At 34.1% G+C, this 23,233-nt stretch overlaps 1 protein-coding gene across 2 annotated transcripts in view; it reads left to right on the forward strand.

Annotated features, from left to right (window-relative positions):
• Positions 1 to 22,290, forward strand: part of SRFBP1 (serum response factor binding protein 1) — a 62,656-nt gene extending 40,366 nt beyond the window's left edge. The window contains exons 5-8 of one of the 2 annotated variants that reach the window (XM_012448444.3): positions 10,481 to 10,562; positions 11,653 to 12,364; positions 13,994 to 14,031; positions 21,473 to 22,290. In XM_012448444.3, coding sequence (XP_012303867.2) covers positions 10,481 to 10,562; positions 11,653 to 12,364; positions 13,994 to 14,031; positions 21,473 to 21,657 — 1,017 coding nt within the window. In that variant the 3' untranslated portion in view covers positions 21,658 to 22,290. Of the gene's footprint in view, positions 1 to 10,480; positions 10,563 to 11,652; positions 12,365 to 13,993; positions 20,983 to 21,472 lie in introns of those variants that run through there. The other variant, XM_064366219.1, reaches the window with a different exon arrangement.
• The last annotated feature ends 943 nt before the right edge of the window (positions 22,291 to 23,233 follow it).

Consider the following 23,233-nt stretch of genomic DNA (forward strand, 5'->3'; position numbering starts at 1 on the left):
GTGTGAATTTTTCAAAAATTCCTTCTGTTACTGATTTTTAGTTTTATACCATTGTGGTCAAAAAAGTTTTCTTAAATGTTTTAGGACTTATTTTGTGGCCTAGCATATCATCTGTTTGGGAGAATGTTCCTTGTGTGCTTCAGGAATATTCTGTTGCTGTTGGATGAAATGTTCTGTAGATGTCTCTTAGGTCCATACAGTCTAAGATATACTATTAGTCTGATGTTCCCTTGTTGATTTTCTGCCTCAATGACCTGTGCATTACTAAAAGTGGAGTACTGAAGTCCTCTATTATTATTGTATTACAGTCTGTCTCTCCCTTCAGCTCTGTTAATATCTGCTTTATATATTTGAGTCCTCTGATACCGGGTGCTTATATATTTACAGCTGTTATATTCTTCTGATGAATTGAGCCCTTTATTTATATAATAACCTTTGTCTCGTTCTTCATTTTTTGATTTTGTCTTTTTTAACTAAGTATAGTTACTTCTACTCTCTTTTTGTTTCCATTTGCATGGAATATCTTGCTTCATTTCTTCTCTTTTAGTCTGTGTGTCCTTACAGATAACATAAGTCTCTTATAGGCAGCATATAGTTGGGCCTTATTTTTGTTTTTTAAATTCATTCAGCCACTATATGTTATGATTATATTTTCTCTCCCCATCCCCCACCCCCATTTTTCATGTTTTCTACTTACCTTTATTTGGTATTTTCTTACTAAATTTTATATCTACGATCTTTTAAATTCTTTTTGAAACTGAGAGGTGGAAAACAAAAGATAAAGATGTAATATATTAAAACTCACAGGGAGTATTCCATTCTTCAGGTGGGTGGATGGATAGATTCATGCATAGTTCTTGGTAAGTTTTCTTAGTAGGGTGGCCACAGATGGTTAAAATCACTGTCCTGTGTATGTGCTTCTTTTTGTAGTATGTAGATGAGCATGGTGGTTCTGAAAGAATCACCTTACCTATTTCTTGCCTATTTATTATTCTTTCAAGCAAGTCAAGTTGATAAAAGTTGTTCATGTTCTGCAATAATGGCAAGGATAATTCCCATAATTTCTCAAGGGAAAATATTCTAGGCCAAGTTTGTCTTTGGAACTTTTGCTTTCTATAGTCCTCAACCTTTCCATTTTTCTTTTAGAAACTAGCTCCATAGTGGAACATCCCATCCTGGTCTGTTAGCTGTCCTGCGATTCTTTCCTGGCACTCAACTCCATCCTCCTTTTTAACCTTCCCTTCCCACTATACCACAAGTACCAAATTGTAAGATCCAAAGACCCATATAATAGTGATAAGTATAAGTATTGTTTAATTCAGTTGTGTTACATCACTACTGAAAATTTGTTTTTTCTTAATGTCTACACTTTTGATTCTCTCTAACATTCATTTTCTTCTGTCATATTATTAACTCCCTACTGCTTTCCAGTGTTAAAAGGGCAAATTAGAGGGAGGTTCATTTTTGGCCTCTGCTTGCCTAGAATTTAAGTACATGGAGTTCTGCATAGTTTTCCTTTTTGTTATTGTTTTGTCCTATTTTTATGTCTTTGTTCTTCCTTATTGACTATAGGACATACACATATGGTGTTCTAGGACCAAATACATTTAGAAATTGATCCACTTCTAGAAATAGGACCAAGGAAGGGTGTAATCGGTATTTAGTATAAGTTTTAGCTGAAGATAAACAACACTATCACTTAAAAGCAGACCCAGTGGCTTAGGGGAAATAGAGCAGTGATTAAGTCTTCTCTCCTTTCAAGCAGAAAAGAAAAAATAGCTGCAAATACCTTTACCACAAAGCTATTACTTCCTCCAGTTGATTGAGAAATGATTAGCTTGAATGAGTAAACGACTGGCTTTATCACTTAAGCTTATGTTCATTCTGTTCATGTTATATATGAACAAACAGTGTGTGTGTGTGTGTGTGTGTGTCTGTGTGTGTGTGTGTATCAAATTACATTTCTCATAAAACTTTAATTTTCACAAAAAAACTGTATGTGACAAGTTTTCAATGTTTTTGTTAAATGTCTTCAAATATAGGAACATATAGTAGACAGAATGTGGGAGAGTATCGTTCTTCTTCCTTCCTATGGAAAATATTTCATTTGTCTGTTTTCAGCATTTATTTTAAAAATCTTAGTTGCATTTATGTATGATAATTTAATTGAGACTTTTTTCATCACCACCTAAATATTCATGTTTAGTTAGCTGCAATTCTTGTAATCCAGCCAAATGGACTGTTTACTATTATTTTGTTAAATGGTTTTGATAAGTACAAATATTAATATGTGGGTTTATATAATCAGATAAAATCTGTAATTGAAATTAAGTTAATCTAATATTAAAAGTACTGCCACTAGCATTCTACCTCCACCAGTCTATTTATAGCAGTTTATTTTAGGTTGCCTTTCAAAGAAGAGCTCTTTTCCATTTTGGTGTTATTTACATTCTAAGATATATCCAAATGCTTTCTGTTTACAGTAAATACCCATATACCCAAGTAAAAATTTTCCATTGAAAGGTAAAGTGTTTTACCTTTTTTATATAATTTATTTGAAATGGAAGAAACCGGAGGTGTGTGAAAACCACTGTTTCTGAATAATTTTCCATGGCAAACATTATGTCAACTTTAAATAAGGAAAGCTGTGGTTTCTGTCATACCTCCCAATATTGGGAAGACTTTTTCATGCAGGTGTAAAAACTGTTTGTTCATAAACATTACTTAGTAGCCTTTTAAGCTTCAAAATAAATTTATTTAAGATGTATCAGTGTATTTCTCTTCCTTCTATTAATCTCCGTAACATTTTCTATCTCAGCTGTGAAGCCTATCACATTCTGCCTTGGATTAGTTATTTGTGCATTTATCTTAGCCTTTTAAATTAGAGCAACATTGTGAGCCTCAAAAGATGATTTCTCTGTCTTCATGTGTATGTCTTCACATGATAAGGGTTCAGTAAATATAAAGAGGGAGGAAGTTAGTGAGGAAGGAAGATGGACAGGAGAGAATTGAGGAGGGAAGGAGTCTGTTCTCCTCATTCTTTTGAGTTTCTACACTTAACCCAGTGCAGTACACAAGGTGCAAATATTATCTCAGTGCAGTAGAAACCCAAACACTGCCAAAGGAATAAACTTGAGCCCATTTGCTTCGTAAACTTTTTTTCTTAATTCTTATATTTCATTTTTTTTTTTTTTCAAAAACCTATGAAGGGAGCTTTACATAATTTATAGTGTAAAAAACATCTGGAGTTGGGTCATGAAATGTGAAAGTTATCCCAGAGTTGAAAAGTTGTTGAGAATACTAGTTTCTGAATACTGAATCAGAAAACAGATTTTGAATTCTAACTTGCTCCTAACTAGCTAGGTAATCTTGAAATCAAGTCTGGAAGGTTAGTCTAATAGATTGGTAAAATCTTTGGTCCATTTCCCCTTTACATCTTGTTGAAATTTGGATTTTAAAAGTTAAATGTAGGATTTTCTAAGAATAAAATTCTTAAGAATAAAATTAAAGATTTAAAATGAAAATTGCTTAGGAATAAAATTAAAAGCTAAAAATGTTAAGTTTGACTTTTTCTTAGGAAAAATAAAAATACTTAAATAATTGCTATAGTTTATAAAATATGTCGAAGACTTTCTTTAAAACAAACATTTTAAGTACATATGTAATATTTTTATTGGTCTTTTAAGAATGGAAAACTAAATTTAGTATTTATAAAACACATTACTAATGTGTATGTCAATAAGTTTTTTATTTGCATAGTTTTTCCCCATTAGAATATTTTTTCTACTCACGTAATTGCAAGCAACTGAGATTTGCAAATTACTAACATGCCATCAAGACAAAATATGAATTAGTTTAAAATAGCTGGCAACTAACTATAAGGAATATTGAAGGACCACATGTATCCTAGGGAGGTATGTGTCTCCCCTACAATACATTCTGATGTTTAGGAATACCTTGATTAAATAATTTTTCATTCAATGAAAGCCTCAATTCTAATTATTATGATTTCTTATAGTATTATGGTAACGGTACTTTAGTAGTACTTGAGCATAACTTGCACCTTTTTCTTTTAGGCTGATAATTCAGATACACTTTTAGGAAGTGACTGGTAATATCCTCATTATCAGTTGTGAACTCACCCGTTGCAAAGATTCTTGTTTAGCAAAAGTTAGAGGTTTAAATTTCTAGGGATTTCTGCATTTCAACTGGTGTTGCCTTCTCACTAGCTTTGTGACTTCAGTCAGGCTACTTACCATCTCTGAGTCTTGCTGCTTCTCATTTCTGTAATAACGAGCTCTTCTAGATCAAATGTCTTGATAATGCATTTTAGTCCCTCTTCAGAGTTGTTATGGCATCAGACAAAAATGACAAAGCTGATCCTTCCAGTGTTTAGATTTATTTTGACCCAAAACTTCACTGTGTTAAATATTCTTAACGCTAACATTTTTTATATTTCAATATCACAAGTAGGTCATCCTCAAAGATGTTTGACCATGGTATTGAGTAGGCAACTTTATCAATATTTCATTTATAAAAATTAGAAGCACTGGGTATCCATTTTCAAATGTATATACATCATAAAATTATGGTACAAAGTAGATAAAGCACATACTTAAAAGACGTTTTTGTTAAATAGAGTCTCAACAAAATAAACAAGAATTTGAGAAACCATTTATTTTCAACCCTTAAACAGAATGGTGTTTCTACTATGAAGCAGTGTTTCTCTTAGCCACTGTTGAGGACATGGATACTGCCACATAGTATAAACTGGATTTTGCATTTATAGCTATGCAAAACTTTCCCAGAGCAAAAAATGTGTTTTCTGGTATGGTGTGATTATACAAAATCAATTGCCCACACATCATCCTTTTCATGAATAAGCCACATTCTCATTAAATATTAGCTGAAGCATAAAGCATCAGAATATGTTTTATATTTTCCTTAAAAATAACTACCCTTATCAACAAAGTACTTACTAATAGAATAATATATTGGGCATGGAGGTTGTTTTCATAATCTAAAACTCAGAAGTCATGAAAGTTTGACTCATGAAAATTTTAAATTTCTCACCCAGAAAATTTTCCAAAAAAAGATTTAAAAAAAAATACTAACATTGCATATACATGTGAAAAAGGACACAGCTAATTTTCTGAATCTATGAAGATTACTTATAATGAACAAACCAGCAGAAAAAGAACAAAGCAAGATTTATAAACACATGTTTACAGAGAAGGATATACAATGGTTTAGTAACATAATGAATAAAAAATGTTATAATATCTTACTGTTTTTAGTTCAGGATTACAAAGATCACAAAGTCTGCTAACATTCTGCATAGGAAAACTACATAGAAAAACATACTTGAATACATTGCTAATGGAAGTGTAATTTGGTAGATCTCACTTGTATGTGGAATCTAAAAATGTCAAACTTACAGAAATAGAGAGTAAAATGGTTGTTACCGAGGCTGGGGGTAGGAGTAGTAGAACCTGGAAAAGGGAGAATTGCTCAACAGATAGAAAGTTACAGTAAGAAAGGAAGACCAAGTTCTGGTGCTCTGTAGCACAGCAAGGTGACTACAGTTAAGAATGTATTTCAAAATAGCTAAAAGAGAGGATTTGAAATGTTCTTATCACAAAGAAGTGATAAATATTCAAAGTGACAGATACACTAATTACTCTGATTTGATCATTCCACAATGTATGCATGTGTTAGTATCACTTTGTACCCCATAAGTATATATAATTATTGTGAATTAAAACAAAAAATACATCTTAAGAGTTTTATAACAATATTTATTTATAATATATATTATTTTATCAACTGGTAGCATTAACTGTTGTTGTTCTTCAGAAACACAAATTGCATATAATTATAGAACTTAAAGCTATAGTATACATAATTATATGTAACTACTCATTTTATATACCTACATACCCTGTAGACCCAAACTTTTATGTTCTCCTTTGACTCACTGCTGCTACATACGGCTGCAGAGCTCCAATTTGACAACTGCAATGTGAGTGAGTGACTCTCCTGGGATTATGCAATATGATGGCCCTTTTCAAATCAGTCTCATTTTTTATTGACTTGATAATCTTCTACAAATTAGTCCTCCACAAAGAATATAACATAAAAGGACAGTTATAGAAGAAATTAGAAAAATATAAAAATAAATCTTCATTCATGAGATTCATACATAATTATAGAATTGTAAATCTTATTCTAGAGCCTTTCAGAAAAAATAATATTCACTGAACTCAGATTACTAAATCAGAGTTAGTCTGGGATATCTTCCAGAGCAGAGAAACAGTTTTGCTAAATAAAATTAATGATAAAATAATTCTTAACAAAAATAGCATTTACACCAGAGTCAACACTGGACATGTAAGTATTACCACTGCCCTTCTAAAACTTTTTATAACTAAGATGGGAAGATATAGCTAACTCTGGAACGAAAAATACCCAGTTCAGCAAAGATTTTAGCAAGTTGTCAAAGCAGGGATTTGGGAACAGCAGTAGATGTGTTTTTAAATTGTTTGAATACATTTTAATCAAAATCTGGTTAGGATTCCCAGAATTTCTTACGTCTGTTTTACATCTGTTCATGTATTGAGAATTACTTTGAAGTGGATTTTTAGAAACTGTAAGAGGTAAACACATTGAAAGCAGTAGTAAAAGATAAACAGCTGCTCCTGGAGTATCTTCTTTTTTTCTATAACCTGAAGGGCAGTTTCCTGAGGAATACATTTCTCAGGACTAGTCATTTTATTGTCACCGTTTTAACATATAGATCTTCTGTAATTAATCCTGAGGATTGAAACATACTGCTTCTTCATTGAATACCAAATTGTTTCTAATTGTGTTACCAATCTGGAGCACAGCTATAACCTGTTGCTTTGATTTGGCAACAGAAGTCTATCATGGTAGTATTTTTATTTTAAATTAAATTTTTAAACATCATGGGCCTGCTTCACAATTTTTTCTTTCTTCCTGATTTTTTTTAGGATTTACTCACATGTAATTTAGAGCAAGCATCACAGTTTTTCTGTAAAGGACCTAAAACGAATGCCTTTGTAAGACATACAGCTTCTGTCACAACTAGTTTGCTTTGCCATTGTGCCATGAGTGCAGCCATAAATGGTATATAAATGAATGAATTTGACTTTGTTACCATAAAACTTTATTTAAAAAAAAAACAGGCAGCAGGCTGGAACTGCCCTCACAGGCCAATTTGCAATTCCTGGTTTTGGAAATCAAATACTTCTACAATAATTTTTTTTGTAAAAATGGCAGTACTCTATTATTCCTTTCCTGCTTCAATTGCAGTTAGTTCATACAGAATTTACCCCTACAGCAAGGTGTTTATATTATATTATTAGTACTGTGTTAACTTTTTCATCTTAAGCACTAGCTGTTAACTTTATGTTGCGGTAGGTAACAACAGTCATATACGTATCCTCCTCCGTACCCCTCCATCCTTCTTATATACTTGAATCAGATTTGATGAACATTTAGTGATTATGTTATTGTAACTGTGAGTCATGTACTGAGTGATTATTTTCTTTTTCTGCATAATATTTGTTTTCTAGTTTGTGATAGGTTTATTTTGTTAGTCTTCTGTCTTATCTCTAGTGTAACACCAAACTGTCCATCTGCTGTTGACGTGTCCTCTCCAGATATTCAACACACCAAGTATCCCAAACCTAAGTCTCATGTCACCATCATCCTGGGAAATTACTCCTGCCTGGGTCTTCTGTTTCTTGTCTCCTATGCCTTTCTTATTATTTGTATCCTTCCTCATTTTAGTGGAGCCAGTAGCTTCTGGGACAGAAATGTACAAGGGATGTAAATTTAAAAAAAAAAAAATTTGCATGTCGAAGTATTTTTCTTCCTCCCTAGGTTGGAAATTCTTTTCCTTCAGAATTTTAGAAGCATTAGCTGCTCTGTAGTTTGGCTTCCAGAAGTAAAGTCTGGAACCATTCTGATCTGTGTACCGTTTCTTTTTAGGTTATTACTTGGTGACTTGGTTTTTTTTATTTGAAATCTTGTAGATCTCGATATACTGATATGACTCTCTATTTTCATATATTGTTTTCAGTCTTTTTAGCCTGAAAATATCGTGTTCTTCATTGGGGGTTTTATATTCTAGCTTTTAATACTCTGGCAAGCATGTTTGACCTATTCCTTCAGCAGCCCAGCTTGTCACTAAGTGACTCAGGATACTAGAAGTAGGTTTCCTTCCTAAATTCTCTTCTGTCTTTCCTGTTTTATATCAGGAAACCCAGCAGTGGGCTGAAGAAACAGAGGTTCACTTTGTGCTGTGCTTAATGGTCTATAAGTAGACTACATTTCTTGGAAAAGATTGAACAGAAGCTATGTCTGATAGTCAGAATAGAGGTGTATTAGTTTCCTGAGGCTGCCATAACGAGGTATCACAAATTGAGTGTTTTAAAACTACATAAATTTATTTTCTCACAGTTGAGGAGGGCGAAAGCTTGAAATTAAAATGTCAGTGAGGCCACACTTTCTCTGAAAGCTCCGGAGGAGAAACCTTCCTTGCGTCTTCCAGCCACTGGTGGCTGACGGCAGGATAACTCCAATGTCTGCCTTAGTTTTCACATAGTCTTCACTATGTCTCTCTGTGCCCCTATATCTAAATACTCTTCTTTTTATAAGGAAACCAGTCATACTGGACTTAGGACCACCCTGATCCACTGCGATTCCATAATCATTTCATCTGCAAAGATTTTATTTCCAACTAAGTTCACATTCCGAGTTTCCAGAATTTTGGACATGAATTTTGGGGGGACATTATTCAACCTAGTACCCAAGATAATTAAATAGCAGGTGTTCCTGGCACAGGATTTACACCAGGTGTAATTTAAATAATTTAAATAAATTTTTTTCTGAGTGACATTACTCAGATAAATCCTCCAAATAGAATAGCTTGCATACTGCCATCATCCTGTTTTTATTTTGGTATCCATACATTTATATTACTGGGTTGGAAATGCCTTATATTTGACTATTCACAATGAAGGCTAAATTTAGAATAAAGACATTTGATACTGGTTGTTCTACTTTCACACACTAGTGAAATTTATTGACTTGCTTTATTAAACGTATATTGGGTGCCTACTGTTATTACCAGTTACTATTCTAGGCATTGAATCTACAGCAATGAGGCGAACAAAGTCTTTGCCTCATGGATGTGAAAACATAAGTGATGTGAAGTAAATAGTGATGGGAAGTGTTGTGCTAGTTGAGATGGCAACTAAACAGAGACCTGAAAACAGTGAGATGATCAGCCATGTATATATTTGGGAGCAGAGTATTCCAGGTAAAGAAGAGATTGCAATGGTATGGCCTAAGCATCTTAAGGCAGTAAAGCTTAAAGAAGAACAGATATGGAATTAGCATGATTTGAGTATATTTTTTTAAAATTACTGTGGCTGCTACCTGGAAAATTGACTATTAAGAAAGCAAGTTGCAAAGGAAAGTGACCAGGTATAAGCTTATTATGTTGGTCCAGGCGAGAGGTGTTGGTGATTTAGGCAAAGGTAGTAAGAATTAGAAATGGTGAGAAGTGACTGGTTCTGGATATATTTTACATTTGGAATCACAGGGGATGTATTGTGAGTTTTGAGGAAGCTAAATATTGGAAAAGAATCCTTAGAGTTTTAGGCCTGAGCAACCAGAAGAATGGAAATTACATACAATAAGATAGAAAAGCTATAGGAGAAACAGATTTGTGAGAAAAAAAGGCAAAAAATTCTGTTGTGACAATGTCAAATAGATGTCAAGTTAGGTGGTTTGATGTATCAGCTTAGAGCTCAGGTTGAAGCTAGAGGTCGAAATTTAGATGTTGTCAGCCTTCATATGGCATTTCAAGTAATTAGCTGGCATTATGATGTTTCCAAAATTTATAAATATGTTCAATATTGCATATAATATTCCCATTCAATCATCATCAATTATTTATAACATATTTTCTATGATCCAAGCATTGTTCTAGGCCCTGAGAACGTGGCCGTGATAGTAGACATTTAAAATAGAAATAAAGAACATTAGATAATTTCTAGGTCTCTGTTAAATGGGACTTCAAGTATTACAGCAGTCTCACCCAGTTTAGCACTAATATGTTATTTCATTCTTTGATATTTAGTTTTCTTAATTAGATCAGTTAAGTTCTTTGATAGTAAAAACCATGTTTTTTTAAATGTTACACATGGTGCTTATTACAATTAAGTATCCAAAGAATATTTATTAATGATTAAGTAATTTAATTGTTCAGTCAGTAATATTTTAGTCTGAATGATCTTTGTCTTTAGCATGGATTGATTATACAGATAAATTATCTAAGGACAATATTAACTGGTTCTATTCTCCAACTCTAATTTTAAAGACTACGATAGATTTTATTTTATTCACTTTCAATAGTGTCTTTATCTTATTTCCTAACATTAATTTGCAGCCAGATTCTACTGCAACTGAAAGAGCAATTGCCAGACTAGCAGTACATCCTCTTCTGAAGAAAAAGATAGATGTCCTAAAAGGTATGAATTAAATGACTTTTAAGCAATGTACTTAATGTATATGTAGACTTTGGATAATGGCTATCACTTACTTTAAATATTTTTATGGTTCTTTTAACTCTTGAGCATCTATTATAAATGTAAGTTTTTTTCATATATTTACCAATGTGGAAGGTTTCTGAAAATACAGTAAGTATCTATGATCTCTGAAGAAAAACCAAATCTGTGTTTTTTAATAAATTCGTAATATATGAATATATAATATATATGTTTTTATTTATATATACATGATAAAGATGAATAGTTTTTTTAAATACTGACATAACTCATTACTTTTGGTTTTGCCACTTAGTCAAATAATTTTCATTTATATGTGTTTATTATAAAATAATATTTATAAAATGAAATGTTTTTGTCACATCTTACATTGATTTTTATGTCTGAAAGCACAACTTATACTACTCGATGCATTATTACTATAGAAATTAAAGTTGCCATTTCCTTTTATTTATTTGTATTCTGTAACGTTTTTACTGTTCTTCATAACTCCTAGACATGAAGAAAGGATTTTCTTTTCATTTTCACAATTTAAAATAAATACGTCTGAGCATATCATATGTTAGATTTGTTTGTTTGTTTGTTTTTGTTTTTTGATTTTTTTGAGATGGAGTCTCGCCCTGTCATCCAGGCTGGAGTGCAAGTGGCGCAATCTCTGCTCACTGTAACCTCCGCCTCCCAAGTTCAAGCAATTCTCTGCCTCAGCTTCCTAACTAGCTGGGATTACAGGCACACACCATCACGCCCGGCTAATTTTTGTATTTTTAGTAGAGACAGGATTTCACCATCTTGGCCAGGCTGGTCTTGAACTTCTGACCTTGTGATCCACCTGCCTCGGCCTCCCAAAGTGCTGGGATTACAGGCATGAGCCACTATGTTTGGTTTTTAAGAAGTTGAAAGACTTCTTTGTGAATTCAGACCCATTATATGTACTTAATATCAATTCCAATTGCCCTCTTAAATCTTTTCAAATAATTTTTAAAATAGTGTTCTGAAACAGTCATGTTTCATATGTTTCACTGCTAAAATAAATCATGCATTGTTTCTGTTACAGCTGCTGTCCAAGCCTTTAAGGAAGAAAGACAAAATGTTGCTGAAGTTGAGTCATCAAAGAATGCTTCAGAGGACAATCATTCTAAGAATACTTTGTATTCAAATGGTAATGGAAATAATTCACAGCGTGTAGGAACAATTATCAGTGAGCAAAAAGTGAAAGAAAACAAAATACTGGCAAAGAAACCAACACATAATTCAAAAGAAAAAATAACCAAGGTAGAACATGGAGCTAAAGCTGTGACTATTCTAAATTCTCCATCAAAGCCTTCAGAAAAGGATTCTGTAGTTTCCCGAGAGTCCCAGAAGACACCTGCTGACCCAAAACTGAAAACACTAAGTCAAACCAAAAAAAACAAAGGATCTGATAGCTCACTCTGTGGTAACAGTGATGGCAGAGAAGAATCATGTGAAGAGGAGAAGGAGTATTTTGATGATAGCACAGAAGAAAGGTTTTACAAACAGTCTTCCACGTCTGAAGATAGTGATAGTGGTGATGACTTTTTCATTGGGAAAGTCAGACGGACACGAAAGAAGGAAAGTAGTTGTCATTCTTCAGTTAAGGAACAAAAACCACTCGAAAAAGTATTACTTGAAGATACAGGTGAAACTCATGGGGATAGAGGAAATGACACAACCAAGCCAAATACAGGAACCAGAAAGTTAGAGTCAGCGTTTTTCCACTCTTTATCTGAATCTAAAAGCTCTAGAAGGTAAGATTCTTTTACCTATTCTAAAATAATAATTAGTTCCTTTTTAAAAAGCTAGAGATATCTACATGCCCATATGTGAAGAGACTATAATTCTAGTTTGTACAACCCATCCTGTTTTTAGACTTGGCCTTCTCCAAGGTTATAGTGGGATATTAGGTACAGATACACATATGGCAAAATAATCATTAATTCTTTTTTAAAATGCTAGAAATATCTACATGTCCATACATGAAGAGATTATAATTCTAGTTTATACAACTCATCCTATTTTTAGACTTGGCTGTCTCCAATGTTGTAGTGAGATATTAGGTACAGATATACATACGGCAATGCCACATTTGTCCAGTTTCATCAAAAAACGAGATGCTATAGCCAAATAATATTCAGGCTAATTTAGTTTTATTCCTTCATTTATCAAAGTTTTGAAATTTTGAAATCCTTTTTAATGAAAAACTTTTGAAAATATCTTATATATCTTTTTAAACAGAACTTTCTGAAAAGAATATGGTGTTTTTTTCATGATGACCCAGGACCATTATTGTAAACATCAATCATTTTACTGTCTAATCCCATTTCAGTATATAAGGCTGCTTGCCCTTAAACTGAGTTACTCCAGACTGCTTTTTATTTGATGATGTTGCTCTCCATCCTGTTGTTCACCACTTTTCATAGCTGTTCTGTTATAAATCAGTAAGTTTAACTTTATTTGTAATTCCAATTTGATAAAGAATATCTTCACATTTTAGAGTGAAGACCATGGTTAGCTAACTTCTTCAGTAACAACTATAAACTGTTTTGCATTTATTTACAAGTCTGGGATAGTCTTTATTGAAATAGAAAAATGTGATACAGAAATTTTTCAAAAATGTCACAGTATGGCAAAGACTGTGTGGAGCATTGAAATAAGTAAAATATTTACTTATATTTTCCAAACTTGCCTCAAAAAGCTACATTTTTTTCCTATTTGAAAATGGAATACCACGAAGTGTAAATCCTTTTTTTTTTTTGGAGACATACTCTCCCTCTGTCACCCAGGCTGGAGTGCAGTGGCATGAGCACTGCAACCTATGCCTACCTCATTCAAGCAATTCTCCTGTCTCAGCCTACTAAGTAGCTGGGACTACAACATCCGCCACCATGCCTGGCTAATTTTTGTATTTTTTTTTTTTTTTTTCAGTAGAGATGAGGTTTCATCATATTGGCCAGGCTGGTTGCCTCAGCCTCCCAAAGTGCTGGGATTACAGGCATGAGCCATCACAGCCAGCCAAAATGTAAATCTTAGTTTTATATGAGTCATTCTTCCTGTGAAAAGACTTTAGAAATTCTTTATCAAGATAGTCCCCAACAGTAAAGGCAAAGTAACCAAGATAAGATATTTTCTTTACAAACAGAATTCTCTTTAAGGGTGGTGAGAGAGATAGGTCCTCATGTGTCTGTAGTAGCATTGGATTCTAACAAACTTTCGTTTGATACAGCTAAAACCTGGGGCTTTCATAATTATTTTATTGTTTGCTGGTGTGACTAAGGAGTATAGTAGCCTTTGAATTAGTTTTATCATCAGTTTTGTTATGTTCTTGAGATCAGAGGATTTATCTTTAAAAAGTCATAATGGTGTTTTTCTTCTTTTAGAAATTACAAAGAACAGGCTCCAAAAACCAGATCCGTCGGTATGTATTCACAGTTGCCTGACCTCCATATACAATTAAGCTATGTTTTGCCAAAGTGAAAGAATGAAAAACTGTGGTTGCTTAATATAGCCTGAATGAATGATGTACCCACAGAAATATTAACAGAGCATCTTATAATTATCAATATAATTTTTTGTTGTTAGTTTTTTTTTTTCTGTGTCCTGCCAGAGGGAAAGATATAGACAAAGTTTATCAGGAAATATTATGTCTATTTAACTTATCTCAAATTAACACATTTTTAAGTAAACTATGTAAGTTATATTTTAATTATTAGTGATCTGATTACTAATGCCATTCCATTAAACATTGAATAACAAGTATATTACTTTCTTGGGTAAGAGTATAATCAGAATATTTTCAGATTAATTCATAACAAATCTAAGTTTAATATATTTGGGTACACCAACTTCTCACACAATCTCAGACTTTCACTGACTTAACATAGCAAAATTTCATTTCTCATTTACATCACAGTCCATTTGATGAATTAGAGAGGCACTTTTTTACATAGTCATTTAAGGATCAGGTTTCTTCCATCTTTTGGCTCCTTCCTCCTCCAGGTTCCAAATATTCTCCATTTGTCAACAGAAGGGAATGGAGTACATGGAGAATTTTGTAGGTTTTTATGAGCCAGGCCTAAAAGTAGCAAAAGTCAGTTCTGCTCACATATCATTAACCCAAATTCAGTCACATGACCCCATCTAACAACAAAGTGCTAAGAAATGTAGTCTTACTATATATCTAGGAGAAAAGAGGAAGTGGAATTTCGTGAACACATAACATTTTCTGCCAGTGACAGTTCTTTCTGTCACCAGATGCCCATTTCACGTTTCCTCCTACACAGAGCACACTGACCTCCTTCCCAAGGAAGCCAACCTGAAATCACATCCAGTCACTGCATCCAGCTCAAAGTCCAGGATCACTGGTGATGCAGTGCTTTCCATCAAATCTCATGGGTGGGATTCCTCAAAGTTTGGTGACTTTCGTACCAAAAAGAAATTCATACCATGATATACCACATATAGAGTAGAAGAACAGGGATAAGGTAATGACAATAAAAACTCTTGATTAAGTGAAAAATGGAAGGCACACAACAGATATACTACCTGAAATTCTGCTGAGCAAAGATTACTAAGGCTCTGAGAGGAACCTCCTTATCCACTGTGCTTCTTGGTCCTGTCTAGGAAGGGTCTTTGTTTCATGGACACATCTGAAGTGGGTATTTAACATGATCTCTTTGGAGTTTGCGCCAGGTCACTAGTACAGGTATAAAGTGATGAAGATTTGTACAAAGTTCAACTGAGGTTTTTTTCCATCCCAGGTTTGTGATTTCTTTCACTATACACTTCCTCAAAAACTCAGTGGATTTCTGACCTCTATTTCCCTGAGTCCATCTGTCAGCTAGCTGCTGTACTGGAAATTCTTTCCTAGAGCTAGTTCTCAAACTTGTCGTATTTGTTTGATTGTGTTTTGTTTTGTTTTTCCCACTCCCACTCTCATTCAGCATCAACTGCATTGAGAATTACCAGGTTTGGATGGGAATTGCAGCCATACATTTAGTCGTATTGTAGCCATACATTTAGTCTTATCTCTGCTCTAGGGCTGAGTTGATATGGGCCTGTATTACTTAAAACTTTTCTTAGTCTTGTAACCTACTGTTTGGGAATCAAAGGATTTTCTAAACATTGAGTTCCCAAATATCTGGATTCTTTCTGTTCCATCTGTTCTCTCTTGTATAGTATATTGTCAGGGACAGCCAGTAATATACTGATATTTTTATTCTTTCCCACCAGTTACCTTTGTACTGCAAACTCCATAGGCTTGTGACCTACTTGCCAAGTAATCACTGACAACAGCTTTCCCTATTTCTTTGGCACATAGGTTCCTTACTTCCCATTCTCAGATAATCTATTTCCTTGCTACCTACCACTGAACTGCTAAGCCAATGCCAAATTTTATGTTACTGAAATGGTACTTCAGAGTACCAACTTTAGTATTATTCATAGTAGACTACCTGCTATAACAAGTAACTACTAAATCTCAGTGTTTTGTCATCCATCAGTCTGTCTGCCCCTCAGAGTTTTATTCTATCTTGTGCCTCTTCCCTCCTCTGAATCCTCTTCATTCATCAGTGATAGGGAAATAATGGAAGATTGAATGTGAGGTTTTTATGGTTCAGGCCTTTTACTCACATTTTATTAGCCATAACTCAGCCGTGGGACGTCATGTAACTGCAGCAGGAATGGAAAATATATTCTAATTGTATGCCAAAAAGGAAGATAATACAGGATTTGGCAGAAACATGTCAGTATGCCCCATTTATACCATATATTCACAAACATAGGATAACTGTAAATATAAGACATACCTACATTTTCACAGTGAGAATATCCAAGTAAAGGGTTTTTTTGTGCTTAGTTTGTATGCTTAAAATATTTACGAGTTTATTTACATTTACAATTCTAATTTATGTAATATATAAAATAATATATTCGTTTAGAAATACTGCTTTATTCAAATCTCGGTTTTCATGAAATCTTTTTTTAAACTTTTCATCACTAGAGCCACTCTTTGAACATTATAACAGATTTCTAGAGCACATGTGATTTGTGTAAGATAAGGAATGTTTTGATTTCTGTCTACATAATGTTTTGTAAATATTATCCCAAACTATACACTGGTTTATATAAAATATTTTGTTTTCTTAAAGAGGTCTTTAAAAAGCTTCTGACAATGATGTCTAACTTGCAGTGGAGAAATTACATACTCCTAGGACTGATTAATAAGTCTATGTTAAGTTTTTTGTCTTTCTTTTTCTTTCTGATTACTTAAAATGTGCATTGATTTATATCTTTTCATGCTAGTGTATCTTCTCCAAATAAGACTTGGTTCAAAATATGTAAAGTGATAAGGTACTATAAGGACTAGGATACAAGTTGCCACCTTTGTATCTGGAGAATAACATTACAACTAAAAAAGAACTTTGTCTTATATTCTTGAGTAGACTTAGTAATTTTCCTTGTAATAACAACTTTTGGTTCAATAACAGACAGGAGTGGAATCAATTTGTAGCCCTTCAAAATAAGTAAACACTATCAGTATTGTTGGACCTAGTGGAGTGTCTTAGCTAAGATGTGAATTTTCTAGTGACATCTGCTTCATGAGCACAGATAACATAAGCTAAAGATGTTCCTTTGAAAATACCAGATGCCTTTCTTTTGCCTTCTATGCTGGTACAACAATGTGATTCCTTTCTTTATGTTATTATAAATAAGACAGCATGGCATAAATGAAGAGGCACTCAATAAGTATCTATTTATAGAGATAGAAAGCATATGTGTCATAGGCTCAAAATAAAGGAATGGAGGAAGATTTACCAAGCAAATGAAGAGGAAAAAAGAGCAGGGGTTGTAATCCTAGTCTCTGATAAAACAGTCTTTAAACCAACAAGGATCAACAGAGTCAAAGAAGGGCATTACATAATGGTAAAAGCATCAATGCAACAAGAAGAGCTAACTATCCTAAATATATATGCACATAATACAGGAGCACCCAGATTCATAAAGCAAGTTCTTAATGACTACCAAAAGACTTAGACTCCCACACAATAATAGTGGGAGACTTTAACACCCCACTGTCAATACTAGACAGATCAATGAGACAGAATTAATAAGGATATCCAGGACTTGAACTCAGATCTGGATGAAGCGGACCTAATAGAGATCTATAGAACTCTCCACCCCAGAACCACAGAATATACATTCTTCTTAGCACCACATTGCACTTATTCTAAAATTGACCACATAATTGGAAGTAAAACACCCCTCAGCAAATGCAAAAGAACAGAAATCATAACAGCCTCTCAGACCACAGTGCAATCAAATTAGAACTCTGGATTAAGAAACTCACTCAAAACTTCACAACTACGTGGAAACTAAACAACCTGCTCCTAAATGACTACTGAATAAATAATGAAATGAAGGCAGAAATAAAGATGTTCTTCGAAACCAATGAGAACAAAGTCACAGTGTACCAGAATCTCTGGGACACATTTAAAGCAGTGTGTAGAGGGAAGTTTATAGCATTAAATGCCCACAAGAGAAGCAAGGAAAGATATAACATCGACACCCTAATGTCACAATTAAAAGAACTAGAAGAGCAAGATCAAACAAATTCAAAAGCTAGTAGAAAGCAAGAAATAACTAAGATCAAAACAGAACTAAAGGAGATGGAGACACAAAAAAACCCTTCAAAAACTCAGTAAATCCAAAAGCTGGTTTTTTTAAAACAAAATAGATAAACCACTAGCCAGACTAATTTAAAAAAGAGAGAAGATTCAAAATAGAAGCAATAAAAAATGATAAAGAGGATATCACCACCAATCCCACAGAAATACAAACTACCACCAGAGATTACTACAAGCACCTCTGTGCAAATGAACCAGTAAATCTAGAAGAAATGGATAAATTCCTGGCCACTTACACCCTCCCAAGACTAAACCAGGAAGATGTTGAATTCCTGAATAAACCAATAATGAAGTCTGAAGTTGAGGCAGCAGTTAATAGCCTACCAACCAAAAAAAGTCCAGGACCAGACGAGTTCACAGCCAAATTCTACCAGAGATACAAAGAAGAGCTGATACCATTCCTTCTGAAACTATTCTAAACAATCCAAAAAGAGGGAATCATCCCTAACTCATTTTATGAGACCAACATCATCCTGATACCAAAACCTGGCAGAGTTGCAACTAAAAAAGAAAATTTCAGGCCAATATCCATGATGAACATTGATGTAAAAATCTTCAATAATAATACTGGCAAACTGAATCCAACAGCACATCAAAAAGCTTATCCATCATGATCAAGTTGGCTTCAACCCTCGGATGCAAGGCTGGTTCAACATCTGCAAATCATAAACATAATCCATCACATAAACAGAACCAAAGACAAAAACCACATGATTATCTCAATAGATGCAGGGAAGGCCTTTGACAAAATTCAACAGCCCTTTATGCTAAAAACTCTCTATAAACTAGGTATCGATGGATCATATCTCAAAATAATAAGAGCTGCTTATGACAAACCCACATCCAATATTATACTGAATGGGCAAAAACTGGAAGCATTCCCTTTGAAAACTGATACAAGACAAGTATGCCCTCTTTCTCCACTCCTATTCAACATAGTATTGGAAGTTCTGGCTAGGGCCATCAGACAAGAGAAAGAAATAAAGGCTATCCAAATAGGAAGAAAGGACATCAAATTGTCCCTGTTTGGAGATGATATGATTGTATATTTAGAACACTCCATCATCTCAGCCCAAAATCTCCTTAAGCTGATGAGCAACTTCAGCAAAGTCTCAGAATACAAAATCACTGCAAAAATAGCAAGCATTCCTATATACCAATAATAGACAAACAGAGAGCCAAATCATGAGTGAACTCCCATTCACAATTGCTAAAAAAAGAATAAAATAACTAGGAATACAACTAACAAGGGATGTGAAGGACCTTTTCAAGGAGAACTATAAACCACTGTTCAAGGAAATAAGAGAGGACACAAACAGATGGAAAAACATTCCATGCTCATGGTTAGAAAGAATCAATCTCATTAATGGCCAAACTGCCCAAAGTAACTTAGAGATTCAATGCTATCCCCATCAAGCTACCGAAGACTTTCTTCACAGAATTGGGGAAAACCACCTTAAACTTCATATGGAACCAAAAAGAGCCCACATAGCCAAGACAATCCTAAGCAAAGAGAACAAAGTTGGAGGCATCATGCTACCTGACCTCAAACTATATTACAAGCCTACTGTAATCAAAACAGCATGGTACTGGTACCAAAATAGATATATAGACTAATAGAACAGAACAGAGGCCTCAGAAAGAATGCTGCAAAACTACAGCCATCTGATCTTTGACAAACCTGGCAAAAACAAGCAATGGGGAAAGGATTCCCTATTTAATAAATGGTGTTGGGAAAACTGGCTAGCCATATGCAGAAAGCTGTAACTGGATCCCTTCCTTACACCTTATACAAAAATTAACTCTAGATGGATTAAAGATTTAAACATGAGGCCTAACACCATAAAAACTCTAGAAGAAAACCTAGGCAATACCATTCAGGACATAGGCATGGGCAAGGACTTCATGACTAAAATACCAAAAGCAATGGCAACAAAAGCCAAAATAGACAAATGGGATCTAATGAAACTTAAGAGCTTCTGCACAGCAAGAGAAACTATCAATAAAGTGATCCAGCAACCAAAACAATGGGAAAATATGTTTACAATCTACCCAACTGACAAAGGGCTAATATCCAGAAATTTACAAGAAAAAAACAACCCCATCAAAAAGTGGGCAAAGGATATGAACAGCCACTTTTCAAAGAAGACATTTATGCAGCCAACACACATATGAAAAAAAGCTCATCATCAATGGTCATTAGAGAAATGCAAATCAAAACCACATTGAGATAAACCACTTCATGCCAGTTAGAATGGCATCATTAAAAAAATCAGGAAACAACAGATGCTGGAGAAGATGTGGAGAAATAGGAACGCTTTTACACTGTTGGTGGGAGTGTAAATTAATTCAACCACTGTGGAAGACAGTGTGGGGATTCCTCAAGGATCTAGAAATAGAAATATCATTTGACCCAGCAATCCCATTACTGGGTATATACCCAAAGGATTATAAATCATTCTGTTATAAAGATACATGCACACATATGTTCATTGTGGCACTGTTTACAATAGCAAAGACTTAGAACCAACCCAAATGCCCATCAGTGATAAACTGAATGAAGAAAATGTAGCACATATAATACTATGCAGCCATAAAAAAAGATGAGTTTGTTTCCTTTGCAAGGACATGGATGAATCTGGAAACCATCATTCTCAGCAAACTAACACAGGAACAGAAAATTAAACACCACATGTTCTTAAGTGTGTGTTGAACAATGAGAACACATGGACACAGGGAGGGGAGCATCACACACCAGGGCCTGGGGGATGGGGGGCTAGGGTAGGAATAGCAGGGGTTGGGGGAATTGGGGAGGGATAGCATTAGGAGTAATACCTAATGTAGATGACAGGGCGACGGATGCAGCAAACCACCACCATGGCATGTGTATACCTATGTAACAAACCTGCACAATCTGCACATGTACCCTAGAACTTAAAGTATAATAAATAAATTTAAGGAAAAAAAAAAGAAATCTTCTGTTCAAAATTGACTGCTCGTATGTAAATTTTCAACTTCAAACTATTCCCTGTTGGACTTCAGTTTTAAATTGTGAAATATTCCATTTAAGAAATCAAAATTTTGTTTTTTAATGTCGGTTTGAAAAAGATGAAATGTACTTCTTCTGTATGCTCTTTAGGTATATAGTTAGTTATTTTTGCTTTCTCTTCCTAGATTTTCCACAGAATGATCCTCAGATCAAGAATCATTTTAATAAGAAACTACAAAGAAAACTTGAAAATATGAAACAGCAATTGCCGCTGCCTCTTCATCCTTCATGGGAAGCAAGCAGAAGGCGAAAAGAACAGCAGTCTAACATTGCTGTGTTTCAGGGGAAGAAAATTACATTTGATGATTGATTAGTGCCTCTTCTGTGAACTTTTCCGTCTAAAAAAAAAAAAAAAATTTAAGATAGGCTTTCACTCTGTTGCCCAGGCCAGAGTACAGTAGTACAATCACAGCTCACTGCAGCCTCAAACTCCTGGCATCAAGTGATCCTCCTACCTCTGCTTCCCAAAGGGCTGAGACTGCAGGTGAATGCACCACCATGCCTGGCTTTCTCAGCCCCTGCCCTGCAGCTATTACTTAAACTCATATTTGAATAAGTCTCTTGGGAAGAATTATAGAATGTTTTTGTATTTCCTTTTTTTTTTTAAGTAAATTCAAGTTATGTTTACATAGACCTTTCACAAATCCAATATGTACTTAAGTTGATTTTTAATAATATCCTTCAGACTGTTTCCCTTATTTAGTAATTTGGGGATTATAGTGGTCTCATATTTTCTCATTAGTGCTTATCATGACATGTGCTTTACTGGTTCAGCTCTGTTGTGTCCTTAAAAATAAATGTCAATATGTATTTTTAAATAATAATGGAAACATAAGAAATCATAGCTATTTAAACCAGATCACCCTTGTTAAAAATCATTCTTGCTAGCAAACTAGTAACTTTTATTATGGATGTACAGATAATTAAATAAATATTAATTTTATTATAGTTTCAAGTATTTATGATCATGTACTTTTTGATTCTAAAATAGTTGTCTAGGACAATTTGGGGATTCTTAATTATATTTTAGTTACTTAAGCAAATTATTTAAATGTAGCAATACAACCAATAATTTGTTTTATGTTTCACTTCATATAAATATTTTCATTAAATCAAGAATATTATCTAGTTATTTGACTATATAGTCTTATTTCAAAATTTTTGAGGAATCATAGATTCTAATTCTTAAGAACAAATTCTGAAGGCGGTAGGATTAAAAACATTTTTACTGATGGCTAAGCCAAGAACTATAAGATGACTCACTGAGGAAAGGACTGCTTTATACATCACAGTACTGCTATTTAAAAGGAAAAAAGAATTTTTTTAATCCCTTCAAATGTTTCACTTTTGCTGGGAAAAATTTTAAGGTTCTTGATAAACTTAATAATGCTAATCTATGTTTCCTGCACATTAGTGCCTTTAATGGCAGAGAAGGCCATATGGTTAACCTGTATTCACAAACTCTCAAGAGTCATTTCTGCTTATTTCAAGAATTTAGATAACTCAGCTGGGTGTGGTGACTCATGCCTGTAATCTCAGTACTTTGGGAGGCTAAGGCAGGCAGATCGCTAGAGGCCAGGAGTTCAAGACCAGCCTGGCCAATATGGCGAAACCTCATCTCTACTAAAAATATAAAAAATTAGCCAGGTGTGGTGGTAAGCACCTGTAATTCCAGCTACTCGGAAGGCTGAGGCATGAGAATCACTTGAACTTGGGAGACAGAGATTGCAGTGAGCCGAGATCGCACCATTGCACTCCAGCCTGGGCAATACAGTGAGACTCTGTCTAAAAAAAAAAAAAAAAATAGAGCAAGACTCCATCTCAAAAAAAAAAAATAGAATGATGGAATTCAAGAGATTATGCAGAGAAAAAAATTATGTTAGCTG

Source organism: Aotus nancymaae, unplaced genomic scaffold (assembly GCF_030222135.1).
Source record: "Aotus nancymaae isolate 86718 unplaced genomic scaffold, 86718_ANA_hifiasm-v0.15.2.pri h1tg000064l_0, whole genome shotgun sequence".
NCBI classification, from domain to species: Eukaryota; Metazoa; Chordata; class Mammalia; order Primates; family Aotidae; genus Aotus; species Aotus nancymaae.